Source organism: Siniperca chuatsi, linkage group LG6, assembly GCF_020085105.1.
Source record: "Siniperca chuatsi isolate FFG_IHB_CAS linkage group LG6, ASM2008510v1, whole genome shotgun sequence".
Classification (NCBI taxonomy): domain Eukaryota; kingdom Metazoa; phylum Chordata; class Actinopteri; order Centrarchiformes; family Sinipercidae; genus Siniperca; species Siniperca chuatsi.
In genome coordinates, this window is record NC_058047.1 from 30,894,518 (window position 1) to 30,911,062 (window position 16,545).

Here is a 16,545-nt window from a genome sequence, read left to right on the forward strand (position 1 = left end):
CCCCGAGGCTCTGGAACAACTTGCCCGAAGAAATTAGATTGTCTGAGTCAGTGTCTTCTTTTAAGTCTCTTCTCAAAACGCATTTTTATCGGAAAGCAGATCCTGATTTTACCTGAACTGTCTGTTTATTTGTTTTTATGTATTTTATTTATTTCATATTTTATCATTCACTGTGGTATTTTATTTCTCTCTGTGAAGCACTTTGTACTTTGTTTTGATAAGTGCTCTATAAATAAAGTTTTATTATTATTATTATACAGATAAATAACAAACTAAGACAATACAACACTCAATGGAAAACCTGTCTGTCAAAAATTTGCTGTTGGGCCCCTATTGATCCCAGAGCCTCTATAAAACAGGGCCACAAGATTAGGTAGCAATGCAGGACCTACTTTAGTTGATATTGTATTTTAAAATACTGTAACAAATTTTCAATTTGTGAATCTTGTTTGCTTAAATCATGTTGTTTGGTGATACTGTGTTCCTGTTGTTTGTCCTCATCACTTGTCTTTTATGGTTTTTAACGCTGTGTGGTGAAAGTCTAAGACAATTTCCCCAACTAACTAACTAATCAAATGATCAAAAACCAGATGATAAGTAATTCTGAGGGGCTTCTTCTAGGGAATGGTGAGAAGCAACAGACCATAATTTGGAAATATCTCTCATTTAGAAAAAATAAAAATGTGACAATGACTTGCATGTTGCATGTTCAAATCAAAAACAACTAGTTGCTTGATCATGGTTTGGTATGAGCTGAAAGCAAGCTGAGCTCAGCTGTACCTGTGATGTGACGCTATCAGCATCACTAAACAGGACTTCATTCTTGTCTAACTAATTAGGTTTAAAGGACAGGTACAGCTGAGTATAATCACGCCTGTCAGTGGTCATGTTCTGTCACTTTAAAGGGGTAATATGTAAGAATTGAGACAACTCTCCACCTGTTGAATTCATACTCCAAATCAATAGGGGGCAGCATATCACATATCAGATCTTAACTGCTGCTAACGGCCATTAGCTAGTTAGTTCAGTTAGCAGTGCAACTACCTTAGCGGTCCTATTAGCTGACTGAATACCAAAACCAGAGTTGGGCGAGCAGGCAACGGAAGAGGATCAGCAGCCTCCCAGTTAACATGGCCAAACCAGGACCGAACACAGCCACCGAGACCGACTGAGGGCAGTTTGAAGACAGGGAATATAGTACAGAGGTGATTTACAGCGGCTCCAACCAGGACTCTCCGGAGAAGATGAAGACAAGGCACGTTGAGGCGGGGTCAGGAGAGTCATCAAGTGGGAGAGGAGGGAGAGGGAGGTCGGGCAGAGAGGCAGCGACAGGGTGTAGAGCCAGAATATTTTCCACATCTAACGCAGTGGATTAAGGATTTATTTCGACCAAACCAGAATTCGTGATTGTAGGAACAGTGGAAGGACTTAAAGGGGCAATATGTAAGAACTAAGACTGCTCTCCACCTGTCGAATTCATACTCCAAAAACATAGGGGGCAGCATATCACACATCACGTCATAACACACTAATTGCTGTTAGCTAGTTAGCTCAGTTAGCCGTGCAGCTAACTTAGCGGTTCTATTAGCTGAATGAGTCCGAAATGTGCACCAGAACCGGACCTGGGTGAGCAGGCAACAAAACTGGGATCAGCAGCCTCCCAGTGAACACGGCCAGACCGGGACCGAACACAGCCTCTGAGACGGACGGAGGCCAGTTTGACGACAGGGAATGCAGTACTGAGGTGATTTACAGCGGCTCCAACCAGGACTCATACTCAGGGGGCCAATGGAGACGCACAGGCGGGGACACGAGAGACGTCAAGCTGGAGAACAGCGAGAGGAAGGTCAGGAGTCAGAGAGGCAGCGACAGCGTGCAGAGCCAGAATATTGCCCCTTTAAGAGCTGTGATCACAAAATGACTGGTAGTGAAAAGGTTTAACTTTGTTGGGTTACTCTGAAATTAAATGAAAATATCATTTGCTATAGTACTTGTATTTCCTTGCAGGAGCTGTCAGAGTTCATACAAGAAGTTGTTTGATTCCTGATCTGTTCACATGCTTTCCCTGTGTTATCATGAATTTCATCCCACAGTCATGTGGGTGGATGTCTCCAAACAGTCCTCAGGTAGGCTATGAACGGGAGTGTCTGCGTTTCTGTTGTAGCCCTGTGATGCATTGAAGACTTGTACTGGGTGCCCAGAGCATGCTAGAACTGGCTGCCATCCCTTAAACTCTGACAAAGGAATAAAAATGTACCGCCTGAAATCTCTGGTGAGCAGTACATTACAAATAAGCTTCCCAGATACAGTCCTTTTCATTTAACATGAATGCATCACCACTTGAAACAAGCAGTGCTCGTTCCCATTTGCGTCGAGTTAGCTAAGATTAGCAAGACTAATACCTGAAGTTATTGAATGTTAACTTCAGAATAAAATAGTAGATGTGAACATTTGCAGTTTCGGTAATTGTATTTTTGTCTTAACTTTGGCTACTATGAGGAAGGCAGAATATTATAGTGGTAGCTTCAGCCGACTGACTGTTTACCCTCTGATGTGACAGTATAACCTAAACAACTGTGGTGCTGTTATGAGAAAAAATGATCAAGATAGAGAACATCTTGCAGTGCACAAGTTGCCATGTGTATGTGTGGATTATTTTACATTAATTTACACAAGTATACAGATAATAGTGTGTGTTAATAAAATACACTCAGTAAGGCCACCTCATTATAGCAGCTTTTGAGACTGACATGATTGTCTGTGAAATATCATAGTACAGATGACATCAAAGTAAGAAGACTAACATCAAGAAATAGTGTATTCTGTTTTGTAAATAGTTGCTCTTTAAAGGATAAATGCTTTTCATTAAATTTATAACAATATATGTTGCTGTGCCCCACAAGGATTATGTTTTACCGTTACACAAAAATGATAAAATCAGGTTTTTCAAGGTACTGATTTGTTATTTTGTGATAGCCTATAGGTTTCATAATGTTTTCTTTTTTATCAGTCCTGTATCTCTATATGACTATGAGTGCGTGACATATAAAACCAGTGCACCGAATCTCATTTATATTTTCTGTGGTACTTTTATATTTCCAAAATAGGTGCCACATTGACACGATTGGTGAGAAGCTTTTATTGTGAAGGTAGTGATCGGATGTGGTGTTCGATATTGATGAGAACTTGACACTGGTCTGGAAGGAGTGACTCGTTGACTGCGGCGAACGCAATTTCGGCAACATGGGATTCGTTGTGGGATTTATTCTAAACGGATTTTAAGAACTGTCGCCAAAATGGCAGAGAGGTGAGTCTAACAACATACATGCTGTGTTTTATTCGATGTCCCATCTCAGAGCAGAGTGAGGCAGCCAGCCCAGCGACGAGGCTAACAGTGGTTCGTTTGGTCGCTGTGCTGAAGCGGGTGTAAGCTAGCTTGCCACTTAATCGCTTACACGATTCAACAATTTTCATAACGAAAAACACATCTATGGATTCAGGCTTGTTTTCTGACCGCTCACGGGTTTTTGGCTGTTGGCTTGGGCACTTTTCTCTGGATATTTGTCAAGGTGGAAGGAGCGGTAGAAGCAGGCTGTGTACGGCTGGATGATGATGCTGTTGCACCTGTCGGTCTAAATTGCCGTCTCTTCACTGGAATGCAGCTAACCTGCTCTTTCAGCCGGATGCTAGCAGCAAACACACCTAGGGACCCGTTATCAGTGTGGGTTGTTGCTTGGCTAGCAAGGTTATCCAAACCCCCCCTCGCAGCATCCCTCATCCTCATGATTGATGGAGGCGCCTCCCATGAGAGGAGGCATTGGAAATGCAGAAGTGTGGCACCATTCTGTTATCTTTCTAAAACCATCTTATTTAGCCCTGTAGTTGACAAGACGCACAAATAGCCTGGACTCCCAGTCGCGCGTAGACAAAAATCAACACCGAATGGCCTTATAGATCTTTCAATTTTATATGAACTTGCTTACTGGCAAATTCACGTATTTGATCACACATACCTTAACAGACATTTTTGAATCAGTAGTTCCCTGTGGGAAATTCAGCAGCCATATAACAGTGAACGAAGTTGGTGTAGTAAAATGTCCATTTTCAGAACTACTCCTCACTGTTCGCCATAATCTCCCACTGGTGGAGAGAGGTGGTGAACCGACGGCAAAAGTCCGATTTGTACTGGATTAATAGTTGCTTGGTTTATTGGATCCATAGCTGCCAACACTCCCGTTTTCCCCGGGTTTCTCCCGTATTTCAAGGCCATCTCCCGGCGCCCTCCCGTTTTGTTGTTTCTCCCGGGAAACTCCTGTAACTTGCATGGCCCTCAAACTTTATGATGAAAACATATGAAAACCATCTGTCACCGCAACCTGGCACCCCACACCCCGATCCAAGGGGCGTGTGCGCAGCTGCTCTCTCTCCGCAGTCTGCACAAAGCACAAGATGGAAAAATGTACAATTTTAATAAAGTGCATTGCATTTAAAGAGAGGGTGTGGGCCTCATCTTGAATATAGACAATGACAGTTTCTCCCCAGCAGCAAGCAAGCTCATAAACCTGAGTTAATAATTGATGGCTGTTAAATTTGTGTGGCAGGGGTCATTTGGCCTCATGTAAAGTCCTGTGGGCTCTGGAGCATTATACAAATCCAGGCTTGTTTGTCAGAGTCCTAGCACACAGATCAGAGGCTTACTTAACTCAGCCCATTGATCTGGTCAAAATGCACTATCATCATTCACAAGTGCAGTAATAATTAATGACTGATGAGATAGCATTTGGTCGTGTGATCAGATGTTGTAGAAGCGGGTCAAGATATTATCAGCTTGGAGGGTCCACTGTGGAGATAATGGCTTCTGAATGCATTAATGGACTTGGACAAGCAGTGGCCTGTTTGTGATTTTGATGACCAAAAGCATCACACCAGAGCCTGTTTCTGAACCCCTGCTTCTTGCCACTCTGTATCTGTTCATTGTTTACCACGAGGTTATATATTGGTTGCACTCAGACTCAAGAGAAAAGGAAATCCACAGGAATAACTGCATTTTGAGGTAACAATGACCACGCTGATATCTTGGTGGCTTTGGTTAAAGGTCGAGGTTAATGAATTAACCTAAAGTGCTGAAAGGATTATTCAATTAATCAATTAGTCAGTGGTCAGAAACATAATAAACAATTTTGATTGAACAGATTATTGGTTAAAGTAATTTATCAATCAACAATCTTCACCAATGTGAGAATGTGCTGCTTTTCATTGTAAACTGAATTTCTTTGGGGTTTGAACTGTTGGTCAGACAAAACAAGACATTCCAAGACATCACCTTGAGCATAATTGCACCGGAGTTACGGTGTAGTCTTTTGTAATAACGGTGTACTAGTAGGGTACGTACCGATACACACATGTAGGTACTGGGTAACAAGATGTGAAGTTGTGGAATAAGGGGGTAACAATTCGGGATCTTACAAAGAACTTATACTGTTTTATTTTTTAACTACTGGGTACCTATTCTGTTATTACAGGGTATGTATGACCTACTGAGCAATAATCTGGACGTTTGGGAGGAAGAGAATTTATAGTTACAGTATATGTGGTGGTAGTTCTCCCCTTGTTACATTTAGGTACGGGGTAACTACAGGGAATGCGGGCTGTAATCTAAGGTGTGTGGCTGGCAGAGCAGCCCTCCTTCCCGCAGCGTGTCAGCGCCAGGCAGCAGCACAAGCAAGTGATAATAAAATGTAACACTGCTGATAATATAGCCAAAGAAGAGCTACCTTTTACTAAATTTAAGTCCATTGCACCTTTATTCCTGTTTGCTATCATTTACACGTGTTAAGAAATTACCAATGTGTATGGGAACTGACAAAAAGGTAATGCTTAAAATGTATTATTGGGTGCACCTAAATTATGTCCTGGTGCACCACAATGTAAAAGGTTAGTCTGGAGCCCTGTTAGACAACATTTAACATTCGAGAACTTCGAGAAAAACATGTTTACTGACGTCTCTCGAAGTCAGGTATGTAGAAAATTGTTTGGTATCGGTACAAAGACTCAGGTATTGTATCAGCACTAGTGTTGAACATTTTCAAACCATACCTGGCCCTACTTCGTGGGCAGGAAGAATGGGACCATGCCTCCTTGGGAGTATTGTAACAGCATCAAAATAAAACAACAGACTTTGAGGAAAAAATGAAATGTTGCTCTTAAAAATGCCCAGTCTACTTTTCCCAGTCATTTTTTATTGATGGCCAATGGTCACCTCCGGAACCAGAAAATGAAGCAAGATTGTTTACATATTTATTCCAAGTGACAATTAATTGGTGTTGGTTTATCGTTAAATGGCTGTAATGATTCATATAATCCACGCTCCCTAGGCTTTACCCCCGCTAATATCCTGAATCATCAGTCATTTTTCTGACTAAACACACAAGGTCTGAACCCGAAATTCTGATGCAAAAATGCAAAAAATGTGTGTGCTTAAATTTCACACAGGGACAGTGCACACCAAGTCTCAGATAAAATTCGTCATGTTCTATCTTTTTATGCAATTGTCAGCAATGGAGTCTTCAAACTCTAGCAGCGATGATGAGCTTTTTGTGCCTCTTAACAAAAAGAAAAAGAAAGATGTGGGTTCAGTCTATCTTGTCAAGGTGACGAGTGGAAGGTTTCACCAACGGACTATGTGTTTGAGACAGGACCATAATGTTTTTATTTGTTAAATTTTTGTTTTATTAGTGAAAAGATTTTTTTCCTGACAGCAGAATTTTGCAAGAAACCTCACAACTCCAAAAGTTTCTTCCCAGTGTACTTATTTGCATCTTTGGTTTGCAAGAAGCAAAAGAAACACTGCTTGGTTTTCTGCAGATATATCACACATACATTTTAACTTGGTGTGAAAATACCTTTTAAGCGTCATAACTTGTTTTTTGGTGATACCACTTTTACTCAAACTGTCATGTTTTTCTGGTCCTAAGTTAGTGATGTAATTTTCCAGGATGCCTTTCAACAACCTTCAGTGAATTTGATGTTTGCACTCATGTTGGTCATGTATGCATATACTGTAAATAGATCGTGTAGGTTAATGTGTCTGATTGCAGCTGCTGTCCAAACTCAAATCTCAGCATGTGTTGTGGTTGCATTGCATTCCAGTCTGTTCACTGTCCACTGTGAGTGGAGAAATTACGTGCACTTCTTCTGTGATTTTCTCCCAGCATGATTGTTGAACATGGCCACTAATTAATAGCTCTTATAAGAAGCTATTAATATGAATTCTCCTTAAACTCTTTGTGGTTGCAGTAGAAATATTTTGGCCATTTATTCACAAAATAAAAGAAATACTGAAGTCAGTGAAGAACTGATGAGCAAAATGAGGTACATCAGTAGCTGATGTTTTTTAAGAATCTTACTGTACCTAATTCCTTTTAATAGTCAGTGCTGAACTTGAGACCATCCTGAAAAATGTTGTTGACATACAACATCTATCATCCCACACATGAGGGCTCCACACTGCACGCGTCTACATGTCTGGCAGCCAGCTTGACATTTGATCCCAGCAGTAGGGTGGGGCACTGAGGCTAGCTTATGGGTTATGCCAGCAGCACATGGTTGAAATATTCATATCACCATGCTTGAGCCACCAAACTGCTGCCATATACTCGTGTTCTCTCTAGCATCTCCTGCTTGGGGACATAAAGAGACCAGGTATTCAACACGACTGTGAGCTGTGTGCTGAGGGTGGTTGGGGCTGAACAAAAATCTAGCTTCCATCAGTACTTTGGTCAGACACCCTCAGGCCTGTAGTTTGTAAAACGCTGACTGAAGAGCCATTACTAACACTGGGAAGTTATAATGGTAGAATGGAAAATGATGGTGAATACAGCCTGCTGAAATATTTACAATACATGCATGTCTTACTGAGATTTTACATTATTATTACTATTTAAACACTGTGTTGTGCTACAAAGCCAACTCACACTATGACCCCATCTCCACTAGGGTTGCGCCGATGGCTGACAGCCGTCGACTACTGAGCCCTCTACCATCGTAACATCATGATTTAAAAGCCCCCCCCAGGCGAGTAAAATCTCATAACTGAAAGTGCAGTATTTAAAATATTTTTTCTAATCATATGATCGGCTTAATGAGGTAACTTAAGCATAGTGTTAACCGATCCTGCTGCAGCTTTCAGACCGTGGTCGGGAAGCACAGGGAAACATTGTTTTCCTCCAGAGCTGAAGTTGATGCCAACCTCGGGGCTGACCACCTTCACTTTGACCCAGCAGCTGGGAAGCAAGACACGGAAACGTCTTGGGCATTGAGGAGCTGCAGCGTTTATTCATGGGCAAACTGTAACCTACACTGTACATTTACTGCCTGTAGACAGCTTCACAGCTAACCTTTCCCTCTGCTCCGATCGCCAACACACCTGTATGCTCTGAGTGCAGTCACCATCACAATGTCTCTCGCTCACCCACACACTCACTATGCATTGCCCCGTTTCTTCAATTAACAGTCACGGGGACCTCTGTACTATGTTTACAAGTGAAGCAACATTAGAGGAAAAAAAAATACTAAAAGCAATAATAATGACAAAGAATGTGTAGGCCTTAGGCCTGCGCGATAAAATGATAGCAATATGTACCGGCAATACACACTTCATCAATAGCAATACGAAAATTGTTCGATAAACTGTTCGATAGTTTCACTTAAATGCATTAGATGCAAACTGCCATGAAAACACATAACGAATGCGCCGCGACTCATGAACAGCCTATCATATCCCTTGATTATGGAGTGTACTATGAGTGACACGCAAACAGCTAATCATTTAACAGGTGGTGTTTGGTTGCATCATCGACACGTGACAACAACAACAGAAACAGTGTAGAGTGAGTGCAGAAAGTGATGAAATTGTTGAAATTAGCTCAGTTAGCTGTGCAGCTAACTTGGTGGTTCTAGCACAGGAGCTTTGGATGGCCGAGAGGGAATGGATACCGGAACCAGGTGAGCGGGCCTCCCAGTGAACACGGTCGGACTGGGACAGACGGAGGCAAGTTTGATGACTCCGGGGACGACAAAGTCACAGCAGGTTCAAGCAAAGACAGAGGTGTTAAGCGGGAGAGGAACGAGGGGGAGGTCGGGCATCAGAGAGGTAGCGACAGCTGTAGAGCCAGAATATTTTTCACATCAAACTCTGTGAATTAAGGATTTATTTCCATCAAACCAGAGTTGGTGATTGTTGTTTGGAACAGTGGAAAGACCAGCTAAGATGGTTTTGGTGAATTTTACTTTGTTTCTATCGAGTTTGAAGGAAGTGTGTTTTACGATGAGTTAACAAGGCATGTAGCATTCCCGGCTGAACAGATGCATTTTACTCTCAGGAAATGATGTTTATAAAGAATTTAATTTCCAAAAACACCGTAAGAGCTGAATAAAAACAAACAAACAATCATTAGACATCTGCCTGCAAATTGTATACAAATATCCATAAATATATAACCGAATACACATTTGCAATTAATTGGCTTACATCATAAATAATGTGTAAATAAATCACATTTCAGCAAACTGGCTAATGTAATAACCTATATGAATTGTTTTAATTACAACAATCTCCTTTTAGAGTGCGATGTTAACTACGTTACATGAAACACCCGAGTTAACAATCAATTAATTTGAGTAAAACGGACGATCTCAATTTAGAGAGAAAAACGTTAAATTTTTTTTAATCATATAAAATTACCAAATGAAGTGCTGATTTACTGTAAACAATCTATCTGGAGTGCAAATCAAGAGAAACACTGACGAGGCAATAACAACATTAGCTAAAGAATGATATAGCTAAAACAAACACTTCAAAGTCCTTGTACCTTGTGCCCCTCAGCCAGGAGCTAAGATGTAGAAAGAAACCTTTTTAAACAAACATTTGTACAGTGAGTACCCAAGGGTTTATCCTTTCTCTCATAACGTTAAATCAGAATGGCGCTTTGTGTAAAAAGTGCGCCAATCTACACTGCTGCACTTCCTTTACCAGACTTCAAAATAAAAGCATTTGAGGTAAAAAATGTACACTTAATAAAACAAATAAAATACAATGTCCACATTAAGTATGCAGCGAGAATTATTAGTCAACCAAAAACAAACAAAGTAACATTTGGTTCAAGTTCAATAATAAAGTCCTTTCTTGTGAAAGCCTTTCTCAGGAGTTCCATGGCAACACTGCCCTCTATGGTTGGAGGTAAAGATGACGGCCTACTTCAGTGATTGGGGATTCAGTGGTCATTTACAAGGCAATTAAACTGGTCTTAGTTCAGTAAAAGAGAGAAACTTGAATTCAGAAGGTGTATGGTTGTATTTTTCTGTTTTTGAATTGTTTTAAACTCTTAAGTCTTAAATTATTACACATTGCACCTTTTAAAAATAGGCCATTACAAAGTTAAATAATTAGTGATATTGACTGAAATGAAACATTTTATCGTGATAGATTTTTCAGCTATATCGCCCATCCCTAATAGGCTTAAAAGGTAAGGAAAACATTTAGGAATAGTAATAATAATATTAATCACTATTAACATTATTACAAATGTGTTTGTATGTGTTCGGTGACTTTTTCTGTACCAGCAATGTGTGCAGGTTTTTTTTTGCATGTTTGTCACACTTAAATGTTTCAGATCATCAAACAAATTTAAATATTAGTCAAAGATAACACAAGTAAACACAAAATGCAGTTTTTAAATGAAGGTTGTTATTATTAAGGGAAAACAAAATCCAAACCTACATGGCCGTGTGTGAAAAAGTAATTGCCCCCCCCCTAAACCTAATAACTAGTTGGGCCACCCTTAGCAGCAACAACTGCAATCAAGCGTTTGCGATAACTTGCAATGAGTGTTTTACAGCGCTGTGGAGAAATTTTGGCCCACTCATCTTTGCAGAATTGTTGTAATTCTGCCACATTGGAGGGTTTCGAGCATGAACTGCCTTTTTAAGGTCATGCCACAGCATATCAATAGGATTCAGGTCAGGACTTTGACTAGGCCACTCCTGCTGCAGAACCCAAGTTCGCTTCAGCTTGAGGTCACGAACAGATGGCCCCACATTCTCCTTCAGGAGTTTTTGGTAGACGGCAGAATTCATGGTTCCATTTATCACAGCAAGTCTTCCAGGTCCTGAAACAGCCCCAGACCATCACACTACCATCACCATATTTTACTGTTGGTATCATGTTCTTTTTCTGAAATGCGGTGTTACTTTTACGCCAGATGCAATGGGACACACACCTTCCAAAAAGTTCAGCTTTTGTCTTGTCAGTTCACAGAGTATTTTCCCAAAAGTCTTGGGGATCATCAAGATGTTTTCTGGCAAAAATGAGAAGAGCCTTAATGTTCTTTTTGCTCAGCAGTGGTTTTCATCTTGGAACTCTGCCCTGCAGGCCACTTTTGCACAGTCTCTTTGTTAAAGTGGAGTCATGAACACTGACCTTAACTGAGGCAGGTGAGGCCTGCAGTTCTTTGGATGTTGTTGTGGGGTCTTTTGTGACTTCTTGGATGAGTCGTCGCTGAGCTCTTGGGGTAATTTTGGTTGGCCGGCCACTCCTGGGAAGGTTCACCACTGTTCCATGTTTTCGCCATTTGTGGATAATTGCTTTCACTGTGGTTCGCTGGAGTCCCAAAGCTTTAGAAATGGCTTTATAACCTTTTCCAGACTGATAAACCTCAATGACTTTCTTTCTCATTTGTTCCTGAATTTCTTTGGATCTCAGCATGATGTCTAGCTTTTGAAGATCTTTTGGTCTACGGCGCTTTGTCAGGCAGGTCCTATTTAAGTGATTTCTTGATTGAAAACAGGTGTGGCAGTAATCAGGCCTGGGTGTGGCTAGAGAAATTTAACTCAAGTGTGATAAACCACAGTTAAGTTATGTTTTAACAGGGGGGGCAATTACCTTTTCACACAGGGCCATGTAGGTTTGGATTTTGTTTTCCCTTAAAAATAACAACCTTCATTTAAAAACTGCATTTTGTGTTTACTTGTGTTATCTTTGACTAATATTTTAATTTGTTTGATGATCTGAAACATTTAAGTTTGACAAACATGCAAAAAAAAAGAGATCAGGAAGGGGGCAAACACTTTTTCACACCACTGTATGTTAGTATTTTATAAAAGTTTAAAATTCTGGTATTGTGACAACTAGGGATGAGCGAGTACACCACTATCTATATGTGTTTAACCAACTAAATTATCTGTATTCGTATCCATACTCGAAATGGGCAGGGCTTAAAAGTGGGTGGGACTAACCTGAAGTTGTTAATTTCAGCCTGAAATTAATATGGGTTGATCAAAAGTTGCTATATTTATTAGAAAACTATTTACAGAACAGCCACAGAATTGAGCTTCAGAGCAATGTTTTTGATCACAAGACTAAGAACTATTTACAGAAAGTTTTTTTTTTTATAAAAGTTGCTATATTTACGAGAACAAATATTGACACATTTTACTCTGATGATACTCGTAAAAAGTGCATTATATGTACTGGATACTTGTTTCAGTCAAGTACTCGCTCAACCCTAGTGACAACCTTATATCAGGGTTAGGATTTAAGGATAAGTCTGCCTTACGCCTGCAGGTGTGGTTTGACAGACGTGGGTGTTTACCAGACTGAGAGGGTCAAACAAAAGTCACAGTTGAGTTGCATTATGGGAAATGTAGGATCCAGCGCTTTTGAAGATTGACCCACACAAGGGACTAGAAACAGTATATCTTTAATACATATTTTCCCACAAAAAGAGTGCCTCTGCTAACATAAAAAGAGATCATTACATTTTCATGAAATATTACGTTTATTAAGCTTCAGGGAAATGAGTGGAGCTACATCACAGAGCCAAGGCCACATAATGAATGAGTGAGGCAATTGTTACTGTTGTCTAGTAACTACACTGATAATAAGATGAGATGTGTTAGGATCTGTTTGATAAAGCTCAGCAGGTGATTGATCTGTCACCTGATCCATCTATTTATCACATTGTACGTATGCATTGCAGTTATTCATCAGAGCAGCGCGTCTCAATGTTGGGGGAAAAAGAAAACCGTCAGAGTTTTTACATGTTGGGAAAAGTAAAGATAAACTGTCCATACCAACTGATCCAGACTAGAACAGACTTGGTCCAACTTCCGGCTAGTCTCCCAAACCCTTTGTTTATTGCTTTAAGAGTCAACCTCTCCTTTATTATCTGGCGGTTCCGTTGGATTAGCCAGGCAGGGAAGAATGTTGGTTCTGAATAAAGAAAGTCCTTGCTGTGCAGTTCGTCTGTGCAGATGGAGGAACCGGTCGCTCTGTCTGTTGTTCTCCTTACAGTTACTTCTTAAAGTTAGCTGGCAGACTTTGTGTAGTAGGCGTTGGCGCTAACCACTGTTACAGATATCTTAGGCAGGCCCTCGCGTCGCTGCTGTAAGAGAGAGAGTTCAGTTGTCCTGTGTGTCTGCTCCAGAAAGGCCACACTGAGAGGGCAGCTGCGCAGTGCTATTGATGAAGTCAGGAGGAAAAGAGAGCGGGAGACAGCAGCAGCAGCTGTCTGCTGCTTTAGAAGAGTTCCTGGAGAAGAGAGAGAGAGGGAACAATGGCCGCTGATCCTTTTATTGATGAAAACTGGGTCCATGGGGGGACGATTGTGTTCTGTCCCAGTTGTGACGATTGCTCAAAATTTGTAGGATGACTAGTGAAAAAACAGATCTAGTCTCAGCTTCCTCCCACTGGATATGGGCGCTGCAATCTTGCGCTGGTGATGTCATTTGTAGCCAGAACTTGCGCAGTTGTGATCTGGGTTGGAGCCGCTGTAACGAGGTCCAACCCATTCACTCGCCCGACTCAATCGCATTCAGGCCTCAGCTGTCAATCATGACATGAAACCCCCTTTTTATAACATCAAATAACTAATTAAAACCAAACTGAACATTTGAACATACATCCGCGTGATAAGAACTACCTAAAATGACAGAAACCATCTTTGGGGAAAAATGTATTTCACGTGTACTTTGATTTTGCAGTTTGGCCCATGTCCCATCTGCTAACATGGAGGGGGCGGGGTATATGACCTTTGCTACAGCCAGGTGATTGAGATTTTTTGGCTTCACTTTTTGGGAGCTGTCATGTCGTCCATTTTTATATTCAGTCTATGGTCCAGACGAATCTATCCATATAAGTCACGTCCATTTGTTGATATTTTATACAGTTTTGCTATCGCTGGCACTCAAATTTTGCTAAAATAAAAATAATTTTTATTTAAATGTTTAAATGAGTTTTGACCTCTTCAGACTTCTAAAGTAGCCTAACTCCTGCCCAACAAATGATACCATTGAATTGCCTCTTTCCATCATACTTGAGATGACATTGATTGTCCAATACCATTTTTTCATTAAAAAAAACTTTATTATTATAAATGTTGATTTCCCTCTACAAAAACCCTTGCACTTCATGTCAGTTGCATGTCATATTTCATCTGGGTCAGATAATTTGTAGAAGTGGCGCAACTCTAATCTTTGACTGTTAGCTTGTCTGTGGGCTGGCAAAGGGCAAAGGGCTGAGAGGAGGGGGTGGGTAGACAGAGGATGGAGAGGAGGATAGAAGGAGGAAAAAATAGACAAAGCTATGAGGGAATATTGACAGGCTGTACAGTGGAAAAGCAGCAGTGCTGAGAGAACAGCAGTGCAGTGAGAACAGCATGTGGCCTCCATCACTTTGTGCCCCAAAATGAATCTGACACAGTGTTGAGCTATTGAGCTCTCTGCTGCTATTGTTGGACACTGATTGCCCGTGGCTGCAGTAAAACCTGTTTGAATTCGAAAGTGAGTTGAGATAGCAGTGTATTGACTGGCATTGACAGTGGATGGAGGGGGAGAGGGAGGGGTGGGCGAGATAGAGGGAGTATTGACAGATGGAGAGTGAGACAGAGCACTTTCTCTCCCTAATGGGATTATGGTGTACATGTGTTTGTTTGAAGGGCTACCCCTAGAGGCTCACAATTCTGTGTGTGTGGGTCCAGTGGTAGAGAAGGAAGAAAAACAAACGGTATTTGGTGGATAAAATGGAGAACAACACTGATGTATGACTGGGCACTGATCTCAAGCATACAGCCAGGCAGATAGGTACGTGGTTTGTTTACATTACAACAGGGTCTAATGAAAGACTATGCAGTTGCTTCTAACTATAAAGCAAGGAATCTCTGTCTGTATGTCTGTCCTTTGCATATCTCGAGAACCATTCATCCGATTGACTTAAACCGTGGTGGGTGAATTGCTGAGGACGCGAGGGAGTGCAGTGTCGAATTTGGTGCAATTTGAACACATGACACATTTAATAAACTTTGAATAAACAGTGAGCCGCTCAGCTCTGGGTCTCAGTGCAGATTAGCAGGGAGGGGAGCAGCAGGGCAGGGCGTGGTTTACGGTTCTGCCGAATGCACACAGCTGGAGATCAGAGCTGAACAGCAAGTCACAGAAAAGTAAGTAGACAAATACGGTTTGACCATAGACTGACACATTTAGTATTAATACTCTCGTTTCCCAGTGTCAAATGAAACCTTGCTGTCCTAAAAACTTTTTCTTACTGTCTGCGCATCTCTCCAGCACCAAACGGGAAGCAGCAAAACGGGTAGATACTTTGGTAATGGATACTCAAATACTCTCTCTCTCTCTCTCTCTCTCTCTCTCTCACTCTCTTTCTCACACACACACACGATAGATGGTGAATTAACAGTGTTATGAGTTTTATGTGTGTTATGAGGTGTTTAATTTGGCGTGTATCTGATGAATTGATGAGAAATCTTAATTTTTAAAACTGTTCGCCTGTCATTCCCACAGTCTTCTCCCACTAAAATATACCTCAGAGAAACAACAGATGCTGGTAAGTTGTTGAGGCAACAAAATGTAAAGTTTGTATTGAAATGCAGTTTATCTTTATGGATTATATTGATGCCTAATTGACTAAGACTTTTATCTTATGTTTCTAGAGGTGTGCTAAGGAATTGTTAATACTGTATGTCATATTTCTTAAAGGGAGTTTGGTTTGGGGGGACAGTCTGGCCCTGAGGGGGGAGCAATAACTGTCAAGGTTCATTGACAAAAAAATTGTTTTTTGCTAGTCATCATTATTAGCTTAAGCCTATGGCAGTTTACACTGCATGAATTCACCTAGTGGCTAGCAGCCTTTTCCTTTTACTTATAGCTTAACAAATTACATATTAGTTTTACTTTTCTTAATCACTGTTGGTTTAAGTCACTGCATCTCCCGACAGAACACCACAGTTGAATTTCAGAATTACGTAAGGTAATGAGTTGCCGTCAACTTGAGTGATCTTTTTCTTCACCTGTCTCTGCTCCGTCTGTGTGGTCATCCCCACTGTCGGTGAAACACAGAGAGCAGACAGAGGAGAGGCATGAAACTAGCGTGACCGGCATTGATAAAAGGAATTGACCAGCTCTGAGGCATACGATTCTGATGGATTGGACAATTTAGAACTGATTCTGAACTGCAACTGGTTCTCAATTCCCATCCCT

General features: G+C 41.0%; 1 protein-coding gene across 3 annotated transcripts in view; it reads left to right on the forward strand.

Annotated features, from left to right (window-relative positions):
- Positions 1 to 3,130: 3,130 nt before the first annotated feature.
- Positions 3,131 to 16,545, forward strand: part of arhgap39 (Rho GTPase activating protein 39) — a 157,780-nt gene continuing 144,365 nt past the window's right edge. Inside the window, exon 1 of one of the 3 annotated variants that reach the window (XM_044198564.1) lies at positions 3,131 to 3,307. In XM_044198564.1, the coding sequence (XP_044054499.1) occupies positions 3,297 to 3,307 (11 nt within the window). In that variant the 5' untranslated portion in view covers positions 3,131 to 3,296. The remainder of the gene's footprint in view (positions 3,308 to 16,545) is intronic. The other 2 variants (XM_044198568.1, XM_044198566.1) reach the window with 2 other exon arrangements.